Source organism: Nerophis lumbriciformis, linkage group LG09 (genome assembly GCF_033978685.3).
Source record: "Nerophis lumbriciformis linkage group LG09, RoL_Nlum_v2.1, whole genome shotgun sequence".
In the NCBI taxonomy this organism is placed as follows: domain Eukaryota; kingdom Metazoa; phylum Chordata; class Actinopteri; order Syngnathiformes; family Syngnathidae; genus Nerophis; species Nerophis lumbriciformis.
The window spans coordinates 43,715,407-43,738,412 of record NC_084556.2 but is presented as its reverse complement, the minus strand read 5'-3'; the positions used below and the strand labels follow the sequence as shown (position 1 = coordinate 43,738,412).

General features: G+C 38.9%; 1 protein-coding gene across 8 annotated transcripts; it reads left to right on the top strand.

The window, feature by feature from the left end:
- The first annotated feature begins 1,076 nt into the window (after positions 1 to 1,076).
- Positions 1,077 to 22,634, top strand: ube2g1a (ubiquitin-conjugating enzyme E2G 1a (UBC7 homolog, yeast)). 8 transcript variants are annotated; one of them, XR_012050612.1, is made up of 7 exons: positions 1,077 to 1,327; positions 2,480 to 2,582; positions 2,702 to 2,799; positions 5,246 to 5,424; positions 5,505 to 5,649; positions 11,056 to 11,278; positions 20,812 to 22,634. XR_012050612.1 is itself a non-coding variant. In XM_061963106.2 (6 exons), exons 1-5 carry the CDS (start codon positions 1,282 to 1,284, stop codon positions 5,622 to 5,624), a joined length of 546 nt encoding a protein of 181 aa, XP_061819090.1. In that variant the 5' UTR covers positions 1,077 to 1,281; the 3' UTR covers positions 5,625 to 5,649; positions 11,134 to 12,509. The 8 variants fall into 8 exon arrangements, 6 of the variants coding, with proteins under 6 accessions (XP_061819090.1, XP_061819089.1, XP_061819094.1 ...); XR_012050613.1 differs by lacking the exons at positions 11,056 to 11,278; positions 20,812 to 22,634 and adding an exon at positions 9,099 to 11,030 and having other exon boundaries at positions 5,505 to 8,536; XM_061963106.2 differs by lacking the exon at positions 20,812 to 22,634 and having other exon boundaries at positions 11,134 to 12,509.
- Positions 22,635 to 23,006: the final 372 nt, after the last annotated feature.

Here is a 23,006-nt window from a genome sequence, read left to right as displayed (position 1 = left end):
TCACTACCGCCCTCTAACACCAAGAGGTGTGATTACTGCGAGCCTCACCCAGTGCGTCTTTTGCAGCCGTTTTATGATTGCTCAGCACAAGAAATACGTTACACACATACAGTTGTTGACAAAATACACTGTACATTATATACCTCAGCTAACTAAACTATGGAAATGTATGATATAATTCATATAGCAATACGGTCTCACTGCACAGCAGACCAGCAGTTAGCCGAGTCCTTGCGCAATCCATGGTGAGGCTCAACTCAGTGACGTGCCTCAACTGGCTCTCTTCTCAGTATTTGAACGGCAAATGTGAAAATTCAGCGATTTTGAATAAAAATTATCTAAAACTGGTGAAGTTAAATGGAAAATAACTTTATAGTATAATCACTGGATACATATAACAATTTTTTCTTTTTTTTTCTTTTTACATTTTTTTCTTTCCATGATGGCAGGTTAGGCCCCGCCTCACCTTACTGCATGTCACTAATGATGGGTTGTACTTGTATAGCGCTTTTCTACCTTTAAGGTACTCAAAGCGCTTTGACACTACTTCCACATTTACCCATTCACACACACATTCACACACTGATGGAGGGAGCTGCCATGCAAGGCACTAACCAGCACGCATCAGGAGCAAGGGTGAAATGTCTTGCTCAGGACACAACGGACATGACGAGGTTGGTACTAGGTGGGGATTGAACCAGGGACCCTCGGGTTGCGCACGGCCACTCTTACACTGCGCCACGCCGTCCCTAGTATGACAGTTCCACGCTGGAAATCACTGAGCTCCTGAGAGCGGCGCATTCTTTCACAAATGTTTGTAGAAACAGTTTCCATGCCTAAGTGCTTGATTTTATACACCTGTGGCCGGTCCAAGTGATTAGGACACCTGATTCTGATCATTTGGATGGGTGGCCAAATACTTTTGGCAATATAGTGTATATACATAGATAGCTAGATATACCAGTCCCCAGGCACATTTTTTTCTCTAAATGTGGCCCCCCGAGTCAAAATTATTGCCCAGCCCTGTAGTAGGGTTTCATCTCGGTCCACACTCCTTATCAGAAGGTGGCGGTAATGCACACCACAAGGTTGCTTGCCAACCGCTATAGAACCAAGGAAGAAGAAGAAGCACACAGATGACTGCAGCAAAAACTAACGAAGAAGAATGAGGCGGATGAAGAACGAAAATTAGAGAAGACGGCGGACTGAGCAGTAAAGGAGAATATAACGTTTTTACCTGGACGTATTACTGTTCACGAAGGTGTATTATATTGCTAAAGTATGACAGAGCCTCAATCAGCGCTGCTACTCAGGAGACAGCTTGCAGGTAATTAACATTCAGTGTTAGCTAGCTCTTCAGCCCCTTTTTCTACATTAATGCCAATGTCCCATTTGTAATAAATACTACAGTATTAATATTGCATCCTGACATAAAAGCGTCTTATGGAAGAACATTTGTATGGCAAGTGAAGTTGTCACAAGTCCTGGGAAGCTAGCATGTTTATTAGCACTAGCATGGCTTGTGTTTACATTCACTCCATCCGACCTGTGCTGCGAGGAAGTGAATGATCCGACACGGGACTCTGTGTTGGCCCTGTGATGAGGTTGTGACTTGTCCAGGGTGGACCCCGCCTTCCGCCCTAATGCAGCTAAGATAGGCTCCAGCACCCCCCGCGATCCTGAAAGGGACAAGCAGTAGGAAATGGATGGATGGATGGACTTCTTCCCGTAAGGGAAGACCAGTGGTGGTCGACCAGCTGTACAGCAAGCAGCAGGCAAACTATCTGGGTACAAAACAGGCTTAAATCTTTCTGCAAAAAGCAGATACGAGCAAAAAAAAAAAAAAATCAGACTATGCAATGGAAAAAATCCTTATACTTTATAAAAAAATATTTGTTGAGTGACATCAAGGATTATACGTCGTTCACGTTCCCAGACATCGATCGTTTGTTCTCCAGACTCCTTTCTAAATAAATGATAATGATAAATGAGTTATACTTGTATAGCGCTTTTCTACCTTCAAGGTACTCAAAGCGCTTTGACAGTATTTCCACATTCACCCATTCACACACACATTTACACACTGATGGTGGGAGCTGCCATGCAAGGCGCTAACCAGCAGCCATCAGGAGCAAGGGGTGAAGTGTCTTGCCCAAGGACACAACGGACGTGACTAGGTGGGGATTGAACCCCAGTAACCAGCAACCCTCCGATTGCTGGCACGGCCACTCTACCAACTTCGCCACGCCGTCCCACGTCTACACGACCAAACTAATGGAAACTTGGAAAAGCATGGAGGTCTACAACTTATTTGTGTGTGGCTGGGTCAAGGCCATTGGTATCAAGACTCTCCGATAAATATGCATAGTTTTTCCTCGTGTAAGGTTGCATTTCATGGTTTTGCGTCTACAGCCTTGTTTGCCTTGTTGCGCCCGCCGTTTACGAGCATTCGTGTTTTTTATTGTCTTTGTATTTCTAGAGTTAAATAAAAACCCAGTAGAAGGATTCTCAGCGGGTCTGATTGAGGATAATGATCTTTACAGATGGGAAGTACTGATCATCGGTCCACCAGACACACTTTAGTAAGTAACCAATATTGGATTGTTTTCTTCTTTGATTGCTCTCAATGTTTTTTGAAAGTGTTCGTAGTTTTGACGATGTTCCAGTAACTTTTCTATTTGGCCCTTTTTAATGTTCACAGTGAAGGTGGTGTGTTTAAAGCTCATCTGACATTTCCCAAAGACTACCCTCTCAGGCCACCTAAAATGAAATTTATCACAGATATTTGGCATCCTAATGGTAGGTACAGACAGGAGCTTGATCATGTTTTCAAAAATACTTGATGACCTCAAATATGAAACGGGCTTAATGTCACATTAACTCATTTAAAGTGGATAGAAAGTGTCCGTGTGCACCTGCATGTGTGCGCGTAATTGTGCACGCCACAAAGTAAGACTTTGTGAAATGACTGCATTAGTTTTATGTCTGAGCTCTGGCTGCTCGATTTTGGTCTGATCAGCACTCATCAAATTGCCTAACAAAAGCTATAAAGAGCATTAATATGTAATATATATGAAGGACATTGAAAAAACAAGTTTTGTGCTACAATAGAAAGTTGAGCTTGGTGAGTAAATTGACAACAAACTTCTTTCCTGAGGTGAAAACCAGTGGTGGTCGACCAAGCTGTACAGCAAGCAGCGCACAAAGTATCTGAGTACAAAAGAGGCTTAAATCTTCCTGCAAAAAGCCGAGACAAAAGACAAAAATCTCTAGACTGCTATGAGTCAATATTTATTATACTCAACACATTTACATTTTATTTAACTAAATGTTGCACATCATACAATATTTTAACAAGGTAATTATTTTAAGGTGTGCACACTTATGATTCATTTTACTTTCTATACTTTTTCACTTGAATTCATTGTACAACTTACATTAGCTTCATTGTGTGGTTCACTCTTAATTTCTTGTTATGCCATCTTTTCATGTTGACTAAAGCGACCTGACATTTTTTCTCTATCACTTAAAACGTTTATTAAAATACTCCTGACTGTACTCCCACAAATTCTTAAAACATCATGTGACTTAATACTCTAGCTCAGGGGTGTCAAACTCAAATAAAGAGTGGGCCAAAATTTAAAATTGAACAAAGCCGCGGGCCAAGGTCGAACAAATTAACCTTTTAATATGGACCCAAACAAGTTTTGCATTGAATATTGAACAAGCAAGGCTTATATAACTTTATAGTGACATGCAAAATCGAGTTTCAAATAATAATAATAATAATTAAAAAATATCAATGGCATATCAAATACAATTTAAATAAAAATGTAATGCCTCTTTTCTATTTGCAGCCTTCTGAGGTAAATATCAACATTAACTTTTTCCACAGGCTAATAAATTAGAAAATAAAATAACAATGAATAAAACAACCATTCAGAACTTTAAACTGCTCAGTTTGCAACACACTGATCTAATCTGATGTGCCCAAGCCAGATACCTGCCATCTTTTCTTGGATGCTAGTTCATTAATGTCAGGGCTCAGGCTTTGAGCTGAGGCATCTTTCATTATCGAACGAAGTTGTTCATCACTCTTTATATCTCGTAGTCCACCCGGACCACAGTCTTGGGGGCGTGCTTTAAAGGCACTGCGTTTTCCATCCTCCACGAGCTGTCATCACATCTGCTTTTCATCCATTCCAACTACGTGCCAGCCCGATCGCAAGATATTTGCGACTTTAGCACGCACTTATACGTAAATGCAATGCATACTTGGCCAACAGCGATAAAGGTTACACTGACTGTGCCCGTATAAATAACTTTAACATGTTACACCCCCCGCTACCACCAAACCCACCCCCCCGCCCCCCTCCTCTTCCGTGCGTCGGTTGAGGCGGGCGGGGTTGCGGGTGGGGGGGGGGGGGGGGGGGGGGGGTTGTAGGTAGCGGGGGTGTATATTGCAGCCCGGAAGAGTTAGGGCTGCATGGGATTCTGGGTATTTGTTTTGTTGTGTTTATGTTGTGTTACTGTGCGGATGTTCTCCAGAAATGTGTTTGTCATTCTTGTTTGGTGTGGATTTACAGTGTGGCGCATATTTCTAACATGTTAAAGTTATTCATACGGGCACCGTCAGTGTAACCTGTATCGCTATTGGCCCAGTATGCTTGCATTCACGTGTGTGTGCGTGCTGAAGTCGCACATATTATGTGACTGGGCCAGCATTCGCTGGACTGGGTGAAAAGCGGACGTGACGATTTTTGGGAGGGGCACTGAATTTGGGAGTCTCCCAGGAGGGTTGGCAAGTATGAGAATTAGCGGTGAATGCGGTGTTACCGCGGCACCGCCGCTTAATATAATCGGCGGGCCAGCTCTAGTGTTAATTTGATATCGCCTCAAGGGCCAAGTGAAACTACACGGCGGGCCAAATTTGGCCCGCGGGCCAGAGTTTGACACCCATGCTCTAGCTATAGATTTTATTTTGATATCATGTTTCTTTATACTTTAACTTTGTACATTTATTTTAATATCATATTTCTTTATACTCTTGATGTTGTAATTTTTTTTATTGTCACTGTTGTCCTTACTTTAATTTTGTACATGTATTAGAACAAAATAAGACTTAATACTCTACAGAAGCAGTTTTGTACATTTATTTTGAAGATTGTGTTAATGTATAAGTCGCTAAACAAAAGCATAGTGATTGTGGTAAAATGTATTAAATATATTCCTTCTTTTTTTGTAGTTGACAAGAATGGAGATGTATGTATTTCTATTTTACACGAACCTGGGGAAGACAAGTACGGCTATGAAAAACCAGAAGAGCGTTGGCTTCCCATCCATACGGTTGAAACGATCATGATCAGTGTTATCTCCATGTTGGCAGACCCAAACGGTGACTCTCCTGCCAATGTGGATGCCGCAGTAAGTTTCTCATCATTTTCACTTATACTAGTACTTGTACTGATACTAGTACTTGCTCATGTACTTGTACTTGACAAAAGTCTCAGGTGTTTTCCCTCCCGTGCAGAAAGAGTGGCGGGAGGACAGGCACGGCGCGTTTAAAAGAAAAGTTGCCCGCTGTGTACGGAAAAGTCAAGAGACTGCGTTTGAGTGACTTTTAGCAATAATCTACATTCCATTTTCACAGTAAGTATGCTGCATTTTAAACTCATTGTTCTTGTTGAAAATGTTGACTCATTTCAACAATCATTCCTGCTCTGCCATTAACTTTTAAAGGCACTTCAGTGTTTCCCACAGATTGCCAATATACTGGTGGATGTGGGGGGCGTTGTCAATAAGATGTCATTATATACATTAATTTGCATAAATGGTGACGATGCATATATTTTCTTTTAAACAGCTAAAACATGTTATACACATATTGAAAAACAAGCATGTGTTATTTATAATTAGTATCAAAGGGGCTGTTTGTAACTTGCTCACAGTTAAATTTTTCAAAAACGAACAATATAACAAGATCAACATTGTGTTACCGTTAGTGGTTTAACAGAACATATTGGTTTTAAAACTGTCTGCATTTTTCACAATTACTAAGTTTGTGTATACACATTCTTACCGGCCCGAATAAAATAATTGGTATTTACAGCGCTCACTCACTCTGTCTCGTCAACGCATACAGTACGGGCAGGGAGTGTGTGCACACATACAGTGTGCAGTCCAAGTGAAGCAATGAACAATTTGCAATCTAGTTGTTGTTGTTGTTGTTAGGATGAAATAATATACATTCAATGATAGCTAATGATAACTATCCAAATCGGTATCATTAGTCAACAACAACCAAAGCTACTGTGTGTGCGTTGTTATGTACTTACGTAGTTATGTCATTGCGCTTTAGAAGCCGTAAGAGGGCGGGATATAACATTGGAAAGATAGGCTCCAGCAGAAAATGGATGGATGGATGGAAGTTAGCGCCCTCTAGACATCTGTTCAAATGTTGCAAACAGCCCCTTTTTTGGAATTTTGCCTATCATTCACAATCCTTTTGTAAGACAAGAACAAATGTTTTCCTTTTTTATGCATTTTAAATACAAAAGATATATGATCAAATGTCTGCTTAAATGGAGTCTATTGGGAGCTGCTCGACTCTGCCTTTAAAGCCCTTAAAAGAACATCGAAACACTTTAAGGTTTTATATACATTTTATAAGTACATATGTAATGTAGTAACAGGCATATTCATAACATTTAATATTTACATATTTTGATCATTTTAGGAATACGCGGCGCATTCATTTAAAAACGGAGCACGTCAATCACTTTTTTTTTCCAACTTCATCACTGATTAAAACTCAATAGAGAGTTCATGAGAGCCAACAAACGTAATAAAACATCACTTACCCGTACAATGTCTGCTGTCATTAAGATGCCGACTGATAGAATGTTTTTTATTTCCCTTTAGCTGAAAAATTACTCATAATCCTTTCGAAGAAAAGGGGGGTGGAACCAAGCGTCTTTTTGTGTCGTTTTTCATAATTTCTGGGTCTAAATTGGCTGTCAAAGTGTACCAATTTGTTGGATTACATCCTCATCCTTCTATTATCCAGGTGAGAGGCATGATTTATGATCTACAATAAACTTCCATGAGCAGGGAAGTGAGAAAGCAGCTGACCAGTCGATATTGTCAACGCTATAGTTTGTGTTTGTTAGCGCTTATAATAACAATATCACTAATACTTGGTTAATATTCAAGTCATCAAGGTGTATTTATACTTACTTATATGTTCACCAATGGAGTATGGTTGGCGGTTTTTGGATGGCTATTTATTGGGTTTTATGAGCGTAATAGAGGACCTTCCATTGGCTCCGTTGTAAGCAGACTTTTATTTACAAATAAGAATGCATTAAAAAAAATACATCCGTCGTCATGTCTTTCATAATTATTGTGAACTATAGGCACAATTCCCCAAAAAATGCTGTTCCCCGTTAAATTGTATATCTTTTTTATACTAATTAATTTTGGTCTATTTTTGTTGCATAGTGTAATACTACAATGTAACACTTTTTTTGTAATCACTCTTTTAAATTTGAGATAAAAAAAACAACAACTTGAGGTTGTCTATTGACATTCTCCACAATGGAGTTACAGTAAAGAAAGCACACAAAGGAAAGTACTAATATACACGAGAAGTGCACATGCATGTAGGAATCATGTTAAATCAACAAAACAGTTTGTTGTCAATTGAAAAAAGCAATACAATTATACAGGGTAAAGGTTGTCTCTAATGCTGCTAACTTAATGCCAACGTACAATGGACAGGCTCATTAACAAAATTAGCGGAGCGAACTTGTACAAACGTTTATTAAATCAGATGTTGACATAAAACAGCAGGTGCATTTATACTTACAGGCATATGTTCACCAAATTCTGTAAAAAAAAATGAATGCCGACCGCTAACTTGGTACTCAGTGAGCCTTCTTCTTTTGCCGTGTGTGTGTGCGTGCGTGCATGCGTGAAGGTGAAGTGTTACTTACTGTGTCGCAATTTTTTTTTTTTTTTTTTAAACGTAAAACATATATGTATATTCTTTTATTTTTTTACTTTGCGGCCTAAATTTACTCGTGGCAGCCCTCCTTAAATAAATGGATATATTGGAAACACTGCACTTTTTTATCATCTGCAAAAACATGAAGTCATTTAATAGCACACATTTACACACTCCAGTGTAGAAAGTCTTTTTTTTTTTTTTTTATATGAATACACCACTGAACATCTTCAGGTCATGTCAACTGTTCACTTTTTATGTTACATATTAAACCAGATTTTGAGAACATAGAAGTAGAGCATCAAAGATAGAAGTAGAACAAAATATTGTAGACAGAAGTAAAATAGAGTTGATAATAATAATGAATTAGCACTTTTTCTAGTGACTCAAGGTGTGTTACATTGCGAAACCATTTGTAGCCACTGCTGCCCTCGGGTAGACTGGGGTAATCGTTGCTGCCAGTTTGCGCCTACGGCATCTCAGACCATCACCAAACATTTGTACACCAGCGTGAGCGGCCCTGGAAGCAAGGTGGGTCAAGTGTCTTGCTCAAGGACACGACAACCGTGACAGGAACCCTCAAGTTTCTGGACACTGTACCCTCTCAGTCACACCACCAGTCATATAGAAGTAGAACATAGTAGGTAGAAGTTGAACGGAGTATGTAGTACGACTGAAAAGTACAGTAGAGAAGTAGAACATAGTAGATAATAGAACAGAGTAGATAGAAGTAGGGCATACAACCCCTGGCAAGAATTATGGAATTGGCAGAATTGGAGGAAGATAATTCAATTGTTTAAACTTGTAGGAAAAAAAAGCAGTTAACAAACATGACTCAAAAACTATCGTTGTTTCAAATGGCAAGTTTCTGGTTTTAAGAAATACTAAGATAAATAAAAAATATAAATTGTGGTATTCTCAGGGCATTTAATTAATCGCAACTGGACTGTTTGGTTTGTCTTAGAAGATGTTTTTCTTCTCGTTCGGGGCGGTATAGCTTGGTTGGTAGAGCGACCGTGCCAGCAACTTGAGGGTTGCAGGTTCAATCCCCGCTTCCGCCATCTGAGTCACTGCCGTTGTGTCCTTGGGCAAGACACTTTACCCACCTGCTCCCAGTGCCACCCACACTGGTTTAAATGTAACTTGGATATTGGGTTTCACTATGTAAAGCGCTTTGAGTCACTAGAGAAAAGCGCTATATAAATATCATTCACTTCACTTCACTTCACTCATTCAAGTAGGCTTCATCAGTTTGTGCTTGTAGACTTAGATTGGTCAGATCTAGTCTAGTGGCTGGTGCCAAAACCCCAAATATTTATACTCCAAAACCAAGAGGGTGTGCCTGGGCAAGGATGGTTTTGCCCTATCGTAGTGAGAAAAAACTGAACTGTACTGATGAAGCCTACTTGGATGAGAGGCGAAACGTCTTCTAAGACAAACCAAACAGTGCAGTTGCGATCGATTGAATGCCCTTAGATTAAAATGACCTGGATGAATGTGAACATGCATAGACCTAAATTGTAGTAGTCCGGAACAGTTACATTTTTAGATCAAGCTGAGTGAAGAAATTACGGAATAATTCAAATGTGAGAAAAAAGTTATGGAATCTCCCTGCAAAATAAACATTTCTAAACTAACACCTGCATCAGATTAAATCTGTTCATTAGTCTGCAGTTAAAAATGAGTGATCACACCTCGTAGAGCTGTTGCACCAGGTGGCTTGACAGAATCATGGCTCCGAAGCGAGAGATACCAATTGAAACAAAAGAGACTATTATCAAACTTCTTCAAGAAGTTAAATCATCACACATTGTTGCAAAAGATGTTGATTGTTCAGTCAGCTGTGTCCAAAATCTGAACCAAGTACAAACAACATGGGAAGATTGTAAAAGGCAAGCATACTGGTAAACCAAGGAAAACATCAAAGCGTCAAGACAGAAAACTTAAAGCAATATGTCTTGAAAACAAAATGCACAGCAAAACAAACGAAGAACTAATGGGCGGAAATTGGAGTCCGATATGTGACCGATCTATATGAAACCACCTGAAGGAAATGGGATTTAAAATACAGAAAAGCTCAACAAAAGCAGTCATTAACACTTAAATATAAAAAAACAAGGTTCCAATGAGCTAAGGAAAAAGCAGTCTTGGACTATGGTTGACAGGATGAAAATCAAATATTGAATAAGTCAATGATGAATCACAAATCTGCATTGAGCAAGGTGATGACTGCCTAAAGAAAACATGCTCATTGATAATATGGGGTTGCATATCTTTAATACATGCACACGTTTACATTGACATTTTGGAAACTTTTCTTATTCTATCAATTGAAAGGATGTTTGGGGATGATGACTTCATTTTTTAAGATAATTCATCTTGCCATAAAGCAAAACTATAAAAAAATTAAATATGAAGTCAATGTCACGGCCTGCAAAAAGTCAGAATCTCAATCTAATTGAAAATGTGGAGTGGAAATTAAAGGAAATGGTCCATGACAACACCCTATCTAACCTGCAAAGCTGATATCTGACAGCAGCAATCAGAGAAAGTTGGCGCAAGATTGATGAAGAGCAGTTCATGCCTCTGAGTCTGCAAGCTGTTATAAAAGCTGTGGGTGGTGAAACAAAGTACTAGTGGTGTGTTGGAGTGTTTTTTTTAAGACTATATTTTTTTCCCTCAGAATTGAGTGATTCCATAATTTGTTCACTCTATTTGATCTATAAATGAAACTTACAGGCTACCACACAATTTAAAGAAATACAATTAGAGATCAAAATTATAATCCTCCAGTACTGGTGATTCCATCATTTCCAGGGGTCGTAGAAGATAGAAATTAGAGTAAAACAAACTAAATAGATGTTGTCATATAATGATGGCAAAACTTAAAAAAACTTTGCCTTAGAATGTTGAAGGATTATTGACCTGCACAAACGCTGCAGTAAGAATGTCATTTGACTTTCTTTTTCAATGTTCTATTTTTGTTTCTTTATCCTGTTCTTTTAGCATTTTCGTATGCTGGTCTGTTGAAATTATTACTTTTGTTGCAGTGAAGGTTCTCGGACTGAAAGTCCATGTTTGCTGCACTCTTACACCATGTTGCCAGCATCCTCCTCTTATTTTGGCAGGAAGACGTCGCCTGGCTCCTCTCGACTGCACCAGAACATTCATCTGATCACAGCTGACACAAGCAGGTGCCAACTGACACTGACAAACATTACAAACAAGTCTATGAACTGCTTCAACATTCAGGAAGATTTGTAAATACATCATGTAAGTACTGTAGCTCATATCCACTTCTGCTCAGACGTTTACATAATGGCACTACATGATTTGTTTCTAGGATGCAATGATACAACATAACTTTTCAATGATTTTAGAAACAAGAATTGGGAACAAAAACACTTGAAATTATAACACTTAGCAAGTTTCCCCTTTTTGTATATACCAACAAGCTAATGGCATAATTTGTATGCTATATTTCATCATTCAAAACTGCTTGCTTTTCTAGCACGAATACGACTTTTCATCTGAAACCTCGCCAACAATCGAGTCCCTTGGTGTTTAAGTAGTGTTTACGTTAATTAAATTTAGCACATAGAAATTAAGAGCTCATTAGGGCATTATAGAATGTTGAACTAAACCCTATTTTTATTCCATAAGCAGTTTTGTTGTGTGTCCATTTGGAGCCTCTAGATCAGGGTCCCAAAGCTTTTTACACCAAGAGCCGCATAACGAAAAGTCAAAGTATGCAGAGGCCATTTTGATAGTCTTATTTTTTTTTTTTTAATGCTTAAAGCAGACATTACGTATGCAGTGGTTCTCAAATTCGTTTCACCAAGTACCACCTCAGAAAAAAACTTGGCTCACCAAGTACCTCCCATTAGCAATATTAAAAACAAAGTAGAGGTTTTATTCCATCTCATCCATTTCTACCGCTTATTCCCTTTGGGGTCGCGGGGGGCGCTGGAGCCTATCTCAGCTACAATCGGGCGGAAGGCGGGGTACACCCTGGACAAGTCGCCACCTCATCGCAGGGCCAACACAGATAGACAGACAACATTCACACTCACATTCACACACTAGGGCCAATTTAGTGTTGCCAATCAACTTATCCCCAGGTGCATGTCTTTGGAGGTGGGAGGAAGCCGGAGTACCCGGAGGGAACCCACGCAGTCACGGGGAGAACATGCAAACTCCATTTAACAAGTATATTTAATATTTTGGTTTCTGTAACATTACACACAATTTTAACAGTAACACTGTATTTGAAAATAGTAAAAATAAAACACTGTACTTTAATGAGATGATTCTTTGGCATACCCTAGATGGAGCCCGTGTACACGTACCACAGTTTGAGAATCACTGCATTTGTTTAATGACACTTAGTGTCAGCATTGTTATAGGTGACAAAGTTGATCATTATTATCGTATTTTCCGGACTATAAGCTGCTACTTTTTTTCCCTGCTTTGAATCCTGCGGCTTATAAAACGCTGCAGCTAATTTATGGATTTTCTTTGCTCGCGGCCATAATGTTTTGTATTCAACAAACAAGTTTTCATATTACACCGACAGGGACACTGAATAGGTGTGTTATTGTTTGTGCTATGGCGCCATCTTTTGTGGACAGGTGCTGCGGGTTGAAAATGTACTTCCTGTTTAGTGCCTTGAACCGGAAGTATAACCGGCTATAACGTTTCTGCTCAAAAGGATTCTTTGTTCATCACTCCAAGCAACTTTTGTAAGTTTTACAATACACTAAAATTGATATATTGCGGCCCAATATAACATGATATTCTATAAAACGCGGTCCTGCCTTGGATCTTGAATTTTTGCTCGTTTACATCGCCGCATGGTGGCGAGTAGACTGTGACTAGCTAACAAGCTAAATCGGTTATGTGTCTTAGCCTTCTCACTGTAGCTTGTAGGCCTTTTAAAGCTGCTACAAACTGGGCTAATTAGCTCATTACGGCTAACGCTAGTAAGCGTGTCAACAGCATCTAAACTTACGATGTTACTCAGCTCCAAATGGTGGACACGTCCCTCAAGCAGGGACAATCTCTTCATGAGAAGGGGGCTTCAGACCAGGGCTAGCTTATCTCCTGTAGCTTTGCAGCTTGCTAGGTGAAAGTGAAGTGGTGAAACAAAGAGAGCAAGTGCTTTTGTAAATTCAAAAAGACTACAAAATGTGTTGCAGAACGGCTAAAGAAGGCTATTGAGAATTTAGAAGCACACAAAATAGAAAGATAGCACTTAGCTTTGACGAAAAAGCAGCACGAATGAGCACAGCCGAACCAACAGCAGCGTGAACGAGCAACAGCGTGAACCATTTTTCTTTCTTTGCCAGAATAAAACTAAATAAATATGTTACTAAATTAAAATAACAAAATATCGACACAGGGATAGAGCCCATCCCATTCGGTGACATAGGAGCACAATCCACCATTCACGTCAACGTCTGGTTTGGGTATCATGTTATTGTCCATCCATCCATCCATTTTCTACCGCTTATCCTTGTCTTCTTAAAAACAAAAAGGGTAGGAAACAAGGATTTCTCTATAACGCAATTGTGTAGTTTATGGACCCAACAACCGCGTTACATCTGCCTTTGAGTGTATAACTTAAACACTTCCATTCATCCATCGTCTTCCGCTTATCTGAGGTCAGGTTGCGGGGACAGCAGCCTAAGCAGAGAAGCCCAGAATTCCCTCTCCCCAGCCACTTCGTCCAGCTGCTCCCGGGGGATCCCGAGGCTATCCCAGGCCAGCTGGGAGACATAGTCCCCCTCAACGTGTCCTGGGTCTTCTGCGTGGCTTCCTACCGGTCGGACGTGCCCTATGAGATGGTTCGGGCATCCTAACCAGATGCCCGAACCATCTCATCTGGCTCCTCTCGATGTGGAGAAGCAGCGTCTTTACTCCGAGCTCCTCCCAAATGACATAGCTTCTCACCCTATCTCTCAAGGAAGAGCCTCGCCAGCCAACGGAGGAAACTCATTTTGGCTGCTTGTACCCGTGTTCTTGTCCTTTTGGTCATAACCCAAAACTCATGACCGTAGGTGAGGGTAGGAACATAAATCAACCGGTAAATTACGGCTCAGCTCCTTCTTCCCACGACGGACTAATACAGGGTCCCCATCACTGCAGACGCCGCACCGATACGCCTGGCAATCTCACGATCCACTCTTCCCTCACCCGTAAACAAGACTCCGAGGTACTTGAACTCCTCCACTTGGGGCAAGATTTCCTCCCCAACCTGGAGATGGCACGCCACACTTTTCCGGGCGAGAACCATGGACTTGGACTTGGAGGTGTTGATTCTCATCCTAGTTGTTTCACACTCAAACAGTTCATACCTACAAAACCGTCCATCGCAACTTGTTTTGTCTGTCGGAGTGTTTTCATGCATATTTGTACGTGCTATCGCAATGTAATCAAGCTACCTTCGTTAGCATTAGCAAATATGCTAACATGATTACAAGTGTCTGTTAGTATTATTAACTTACAAAGGCATTCTTTTTGTATTGTTTTAGTTTCGTAGATTCACCAAAACGTCACCGTGGAGTTATTTAGTCTGTTTAGCTGATTGCCAATTAGCTCTCCAATCAGTGATTGGAGAGCTAGCTTTCACAGCTAGTGGGTCCTTGATGATGACCTCGGTTTTGTTTGATCAGCCGTTTTACTATGAAGTGAAGTGTATTTATATAGCGCTTTTCTCAAGTGACTCAAAGTGCTTTACATAGTGAAACCCAATATCTAAGTTACATTTAAACCAGTGTGGGTGGCACTGGGAGCAGTTGGGTAAAGTGTCTTACCCAAGGACACAACAGCAGTGACTAAGATGGCGAAAGCGGGGATCGAACCTGGAACCCTCAAGTTCCTGGCATGGCCGCTCTACCAATCAATCTAGTCTGCCCCACTGCTGTGTTGTAGGTACTGTTTGGAAACAATTAAGGTATGTAAATAAACTTCACAAAATATTTCGTACCGTTTACCTGCGGCGTAAAGCCTGTTGCGGCTAATATGTTCACAACCTAACGCAACAAACTATGGGGAAAAAACTATATAAAAATGTAAGAAGAAGCAAAAATACAATGTGATGAGAAAAAGATGTACTTTTCATACTAATAATATTACAGTGTGTCACTTATAACACGGAGCTGGCACAACGTTTTGATACATGTCTGTTAGTAGAATTAATTTAAAAAAAAAAAAAAAGATATCAAAATATGCCATGCATACTTAGACTTTTCAAATTGTGTATTACATTTTCAGCTTTTTTCTCATTACATATCTTGTTGCTCTTTTTTCTTTATTTTTAGAGGAGTTTGCTAAGTGTAACATTTTGCTGCAGTTTTAAATTAAAGAAACTGCTGTTCTAAATGTGTTCACTGGATGTCGCAATATGAATTATGTTAGGCAAGCAAACAGTATGCCAAGCAAGAGGTACAAGGTAAAGCAGGGCTACAACTGCTCCCCCTCGACCCAACGTAAAAGAAACTGGTAACCCCACTTAAAATGCTGCATGAGACACTGCACATTGATATAGTTCCATGAAAATGATTGTCTTCTGTGCAAACTTAAAGAAAGTGAACTGTGTGTGATTTACTGCAATGCTGTGAGTCTTTTAAGTTTTTATTTTTGGTTTGTTGACATTGTTTGCACATTGCACAGCTTTTATTTTTCTATCAATACACACTGATGCCTATAAGGGAGGGAGTAACTCAACTCTCTTGAATAGTTTCTACTTCCGTTTGTATGGTTTGTTGAGTTAGCACAGGATTATGTGGAAATGACAACTGGGGTAGTTGATACATAAAAAAGTTTGTATTTATGCTTTATTTTGTTTTTGTGCAATCCTGGATGGGCTGTGATTTAAGTTTAATTGCTTTGTAGATACACTGAGATTAAGTCTAAGTTTATTCTGTTCTTCATGGTGTTTTTGAAGTGTTTTGTCAAGAGGATTATTTGTGATATGTACATTTTCAGATTGTGCTTGTTCTATTTTGGGCCAAAGTAAAACAAAGAAAACAATCTGAAGTTGTCGTAGTTGTATTTTTAAATTATTATGCCATGATTTTACCCGTCCGGCCCACGTGGAAATATTTTTTTCCTCCATGCGGCCCCTGAGCTAAAATGGGTTTGACACTCCTGAATCACAGCCTCAAGTATTTTTTAATACGATTCCACAATCTTGGAACACCTATATTTGGGCAATTTCGCCCATTCCTCTTTACAGCACCTCTCAAGCTCTATCAGGTTGAATGGGAAGCATTGGTTTTCAACCAGGATTACTTTGTACTTTGCTGCATTCATCTTAATCTAGTCAGGGAGGTGACCAAGAACCCGATGGTCACTCTGTTAGAGCTACAGCTTTCCTCTGTGGAGAGAGGAGAAACTTCCAGAAGGACAACCATCTCTGCAGCAAACCACCAATCAGGCGTGTATGATATAGTGGCCAGACAGATGTCATTTCTTAGTAAAACATTTGCTAAAATGAGAAACACAATTATCTGGACTGATGAAGCAAAGATTTAACTCTTTGTTGTGAAAGGCAGGCGCCATGCTTGGAGGAAACCAGGCACAGCTCATCACCAGGCCAATACCATTCCTACAGTGAATCGTAGTGGTGGCGGCAGCATGCTGTGGGGATGCTTTTCAGTGGCAGGAACTGGGAGACTAGTTAGGATAGAGAGAAAGATGAATGCAGCAATGTACAGAGACATTCTGGAAACCGGATGCTTCCCATCCCAACTGATGGAGCTTGAGAGGTATTGCAAAGAGGAATGGGCGAAAGATAGGTGGCATCGTATTCAAAAAGGCTGTAATCTCCGCGACAGGTGGATCAACAAAGTATTGAGCAAAGATTGTAAATATTTATGTACATGTGATTTTTTTTTTTTTTTTTTTTTTTTTTATATACATATGCAGTGTGTTTAAAAACAACTTTTCACATTGCCTTATGGGGTATTGTCTGTAGAATTTTGAGGACAAAAATTAATTTATCCATCCATACATCCATTTTCTACCGCTTGTCCCTTTTGGGGTTGCGGGGGGTGCTGGAGCCTATCTCATCTTTATTCGGGCGAAAGGTGGGGTACACCCTGGACAAGTCCTCACCTCATCATAGGGCCAGCACAGATAGACAGACAACATTCACACTCACATTTATTTAATTTTAAATTAAAGCTGTGGCATATCAAAATGTGGAAAAAGTGAAGCGCTTCGAATGGATGCACTGTACATGCTGCAGTCAACCAGAAATGTTTAGAGCTTGGGACTTTAGCACTACCCATAACAACAATAATAATATGGTGAAATTAATGTATGTATGTATGTATATATATATATATATATATATATATATATTCAAACACATTTATGTCTAATGTATCATTCTGGCCACGTGTAGAGCGAAACCCTAAATAAATTGTAAATTCTTGTTTTTAAAAAATTGTCTTACTGCATCCTGGGAAAAATATTTCCCAAACAATCTTAAAAAAGACCTTGGAGCCATGATACGTGATATGAATTTTGAGCAGAACTGTATCCGCTGTGCGATAAATAAATGTGTACATGAATAATTATTACATTGTAGGGATGTAACAATAAACCGTATAATGCTAAACCGCAGTAAAACTTCTCACCATTAGCATTACGCTTTTAAATCAAAATTATTTTAAAAACCATGACTGATAACACTTCTAAACTCACGGACTGGTGACACTGCTCATTTACTGGAGAAGCAAGCTAGTTTAAATACGAACATGAATAGAAGAGACCTTAACCTCTTTCCCCGTTAAACAGCATTCCCCATTCTAAACATGTATAAACCCATTACTGTCTGAGCAACTATATTCAATTGTGTAGATTTAACCTACAGGCAGTGCCCACTTATACAGAGAGCTTGATCAATACTAGAAAATATCAAATATCAAAACAGGAAATTAATTTGCGTAACATCCCATAAACGTGACATATTTCTCCTGCCAAGAGAGTACCGTATATTGTATGGCTATTTATTTATTGTATATAATTGTTTTAATAAAACTTGATAAGTGTGTATGAGTACTTTTGAGCACATTCAACAAAACCGTGAAAATACTGACTACCGTGTTAATTTTAGTGACGATAACTGTGATATAAAATGTTCATATCGTTACATCCCTATCACATTGACTTGTTCTTATCTCCAACATGTTTTCCAAATGATTGATTGAATCATAATATGAACAATAAATCATAGTATGTTTGTTCCGCAATTATCTCCAGCAATTCAACTCCTATTTTGCTGTTGCAAAAGTGCCTCCAGATGAAAATAAATGCTGGAAAACATGAATAATTGCTGTATCAGCAATGTAGGAATTGTTTCTTTAATTGTTATTGTTGCTCCCACTTTAATGTAGCAATAAAACCCATACTACTCGTAGAATATCAAATACAATTTTTTGTCAGTACTGTTCAAAGTAGAAATTATTTGCATGCTATGTTTTTGTTTTTATTGGATGTTTCATGTTAGTTTTCCCATTTTCTTGTTCCCTTCCTTCCTCTCATTTGATTATTTTTCTTAGAATTATTATTCTGCCAACCCAGCTGCTGCAGTTTGGCTGATGTACAAAAGACTAAATACTGATGTATATTTTCATGTTACAAACTATGGCACCTAGGGGTTATTTTCAAATATGTTTTTCCCAAATATATTTGTGTATTTCAATTGGAAATGTTCTGAAACTAGCATGGAAGTCATCATCAATAAGAAACACAGGTTTTATCATTATAAATAACTCATATAATTTGATGTATATTTGTTCAACATTAAAGGGCTGCAACACTGCAAAACTCTGAAAATGAACAATGTTAAAATGATCATGAGCTTTTGCAACAATTTGTGAACTCTAATTATGTAATCCTATGATAAATGCTGCGGTAATTACACTTTAGTTCTAAACAAGAATTGATGATGGCTCGTCAAGTTTGAAGACATTCTGGAACCTTTGGCACCATGTATGATATGGTTTATGGTATTAGTTTATTTAAGACATGCATACAGTTACAATATGGCACGTCACATATTTACAGTTTATCATTACAACATCTCTGGAAAGGAGTAGTAAAGTAGTAAGAAGAAGATCTTATTTAATCCTACTCCTTTTACGGTCATAGCAATTTACATGTCATTTGTATGACTTCAATTCTCTATTTGTAACAAACAAATTAGATACATGAATAATAAAGTTCTCAAACAGCTGAGTAAGTTGTGATTTACATAATGAAATTAATAAGATGATCTCATTTGTCAATAAGGTTCAATATGTATCAGGATTATTCTTCCTTGTACTTAGAGTATGAACAGTTTCTTAAACTAGACCATAGTAGTATGTTATTTAGCTTATTAATGCATTCCATAATTTTGTTCCACACACTGATATACTAAATGTTTGGTAATTGGTAATTAACCATTGAATATGGTGTTGGCTTTACAACCTGGATCAACCTGATACACCATGGGTGAGCTAATGTTGAAAGCCCAACTCCACCGATCAGTCTGTTTACTATATATCTATTTTGTCTCAAGCACAATTCAACCGTACTTAAAATACAATTCCAGCAATAAAACAAGTAGAAGAGGACGAAAAATAGAATACTAGCGGCTTACCGCTCTTGATTTTTCGCTGCCTTTTGAGTGCCGGTACATCTGCAGAAAAGCTTGCGTCCATGCTGCAATGTGAAGCGGAGCTCCACTTCTGTGTTTACGTTTGAAATATTATTAATATCCATAATGTATCCACTGGTGTGATCTGCTCCAACCCAAAGAGAAGCTACAAAATCTATGTGAAAGCACAGCATTCACAGAGGCGAAAAAGCTCAATTATGCACGCCACTGGTACTCCTGCTTGAAGTTGTTCACGCCGAGAAGGAACTGCAAAGTCTGCTCCAAAGAGTGGTGAAAACTTGTACAACATGTAATCCATCCATTTTCTACCGCTTGTCCCTCTCGGGGTAGCGGGGGGTGCTGGAGCCTATCTCAGCTGCACTCGGGCAAAAGGCGGAGTACATCCTGGACAAGTCGCCACCACATCGCAGACAACACTCACACTCACAGAATATTTTTCAGCAGGTTATGTCTCGGTCATTTTGCATATTTATTCAAGTTCTGTGTGTAAATAACATGATTCGGCATACATATGCTACCAAAACACATACTCTGCAATAATAAATTGTTTACACTCTTATGTAGGCGATGTCAGCAGACTAATGTAGGCCGCCCACATTTTGGAGCTAAAAGTGGGTGTTCCAAAATGTGCTGAAACTTGTTACAAAATAATCCTAAAATCATTGTGTCTATTTGGGGGGGATTTTACATATAGACATCTGTTTTAGTTCCAGGGCTATGAAATACTGTAGGTGCCAATGTTGTCAGCATTAGAGGAAACAGGCTAAGACACATCAATGTTGAAAAAGCTTTTGATAGGATGGAGTGTGAGTATTTGTTCGCAAGTCTTGGAAAGTGTGGATCTGGTCCGAGTCTTACTTCATAGATAAAACGCCTATAAACCTCACTAAAAGTCTCAGTAATTATGAACGGCAGACAAAAATACTTACACTATAACCAGATCATTATCTTGAAAAACAATGTCACCATCCCCAAGCATCCTTTTGATTGATGGAATAAGAAAAGTGCCCAAAATCTCAATGTAAACTTGTGCATTTATTGAAGATGTGAGGACAGCCATCTCTCCAGTGCTTTTACCTGACATGCAACCCCATATTGTCAATGACTGTGGAAATGTGCATGTTTTCTTCAGGCAGTCGTCCTCAAAAATCTCACTGGACTGACACCAAACAAAAGTTCCAGAATCATTACCATGCACAATGCAGATGTGTGATCACTGAATATGACTTTCATCCTGTCATCCATAGCCGACAATTGCTTTCCTTAGCTCACTGGAACCTTGTTTTTTTTTCTGTCGAGTTGTTAATGACAGCTTTCGTTTAGCTTTTCCACATTGAAGCCTATTCCCTTTAGGCAGTTTCTTAAAGTTCTTTTACAAATGGTGAAATGTTTACATTTTCTGTTTTCAAAACATATTGCTTTAAGTTTTCTGTCGAGACGTTTTGATGTTTTCCCTTCCTATGTTTGTTGTAAACGGTCCAGATTTTAGACAACAATTGACAATGAGCAATCAAAATCTTTTGCAACATTGCGTGATGATTTAACTTCTTGAAGAAGTTTGATGATAATTTTCTTTGTTTCAATTGGTATCTCTCGTGTTGGAACCTTTATTCACGTCAGTCCACCTGGTGCAACAGCTCTCCAAGGTGTCAACACTTATTTTTAAGTGCAGACTAATAAACAGATTTAATCTGATGGAAGTGTAAGTTTTGAAAATGAACATTTACAAGGTGATTCCATATCCCCCCCAGTAATGAGTTATTCCATATGTTTCATTCTATTTGATCTGAAAATGAAACTGTTATTGACTACCACAATTTAAAATATTGATTTATTTTGGTGTCTCCTAAAGCCAGAACATTGCCATTTGAAATGACTATAGTTTTGTGTCATGTCTGTTATGTTTTTTTCTAAAAAAAAATAAACAACTGTATGAACAAGTCTACTTATTCCAAATTTTTTTCTAGATCCAGATCCTCCCTAGATTCAGTTTATTTTAGGATTCCCAACATCTTAAATCGCAGTGACCCTAATTTTCCACATATACTTTCAATGTCTGCTTTAGACCAGCTGTTGGAAAGCCCCTCAACCCTAAGAAACTCATTTCGAGAGTTGAAGCTTCTCTTAAAAGTTAGCGTAGACTGGGGAAATGTGCAAGGAATACATTTGAAGGAATATTTTGAGTAATAAAGGGTGAACAACAGTACCTCCTGCGCGAGATTACCGGTAATACAATTTAAGGTGTTATATCGCTGTCGCTATTCAAATGCAAGACTGGCTAAAACTTGCCTAAATACAGACGCAAGCTGGATATTTGGTGAGATGGCAACCACCCCCATAATCAAGAAAAATCATACTATATACCGGTATATATATGTCTAGTGTTTATTTACTGTTTTAGTCATTCCCAGCTGAATATCAGGTCCCACCCGCCTCTCAGAGCATCTTCCCTATCTGAATCGCTCCCACTGCCCTCTAGTCCTTCACTTTCACTTTCCTCATCCACAAATCTTTCATCTTCGCTCAAATTAATGGGGAAATTGTCGCTTTCTCGGTCCGAATCGCTCTCGCTGCTGGTGGCCATGATTGTAAACAATGTGCAGATGTGAGGAGCTCCACAACCTGTGACGTCACGCTACTCGTCTGCTACTTCCGGTACAGGCAAGGGTTTTTTTATCAGCGACCAAAAGTTGCAAACTTTATCGTCGATGTTCTCTACTAAATCCTTTCAGCAAAAATATGGCAATATCGTGAAATGATCAAGTATGACACATAGAATGGACCAGCTATCCCCGTTTAAATAGGAAAATCGCATTTCAGTAGGCCTTTAATTGTTGTCTTTTACTTGATTATTTTTGTTTTATTTTCATGGTTTGGTGCCCTCTTTGGTTTGTGGGTGGTAGTTTACATTGTTTTAAATAAAAAACGAGCATTGTTTTTGTATCTCTTTTCATTCATGTACTTGAATATACTATATGTATATGTATGATTGCATGTTTGCATAATCAATGCTCAATAAAAATGTATTTAAATAAACTGTAAATTGTTTTATTGCCTACGGTACTTATGTTGAATTTGAAGCCAGGAATAATATCCCACACATATTGATGATGCAATTGTTGATGAGGTGTTGATACCAACCAAACTTACCCCCCCCCCCCCCCCCCTCTCTCTCCTTATCCCACACCCCGGATTGTAAATAATGTAAATAATTTAATTTATATACCGTGATGATTATCTTGTGTGAGGACTGTATTATGAAAATAGTATATATCTGTATCATGAATCAATTTAAGTGGACGTATTCGGGTGTTACCATTTAGTGGT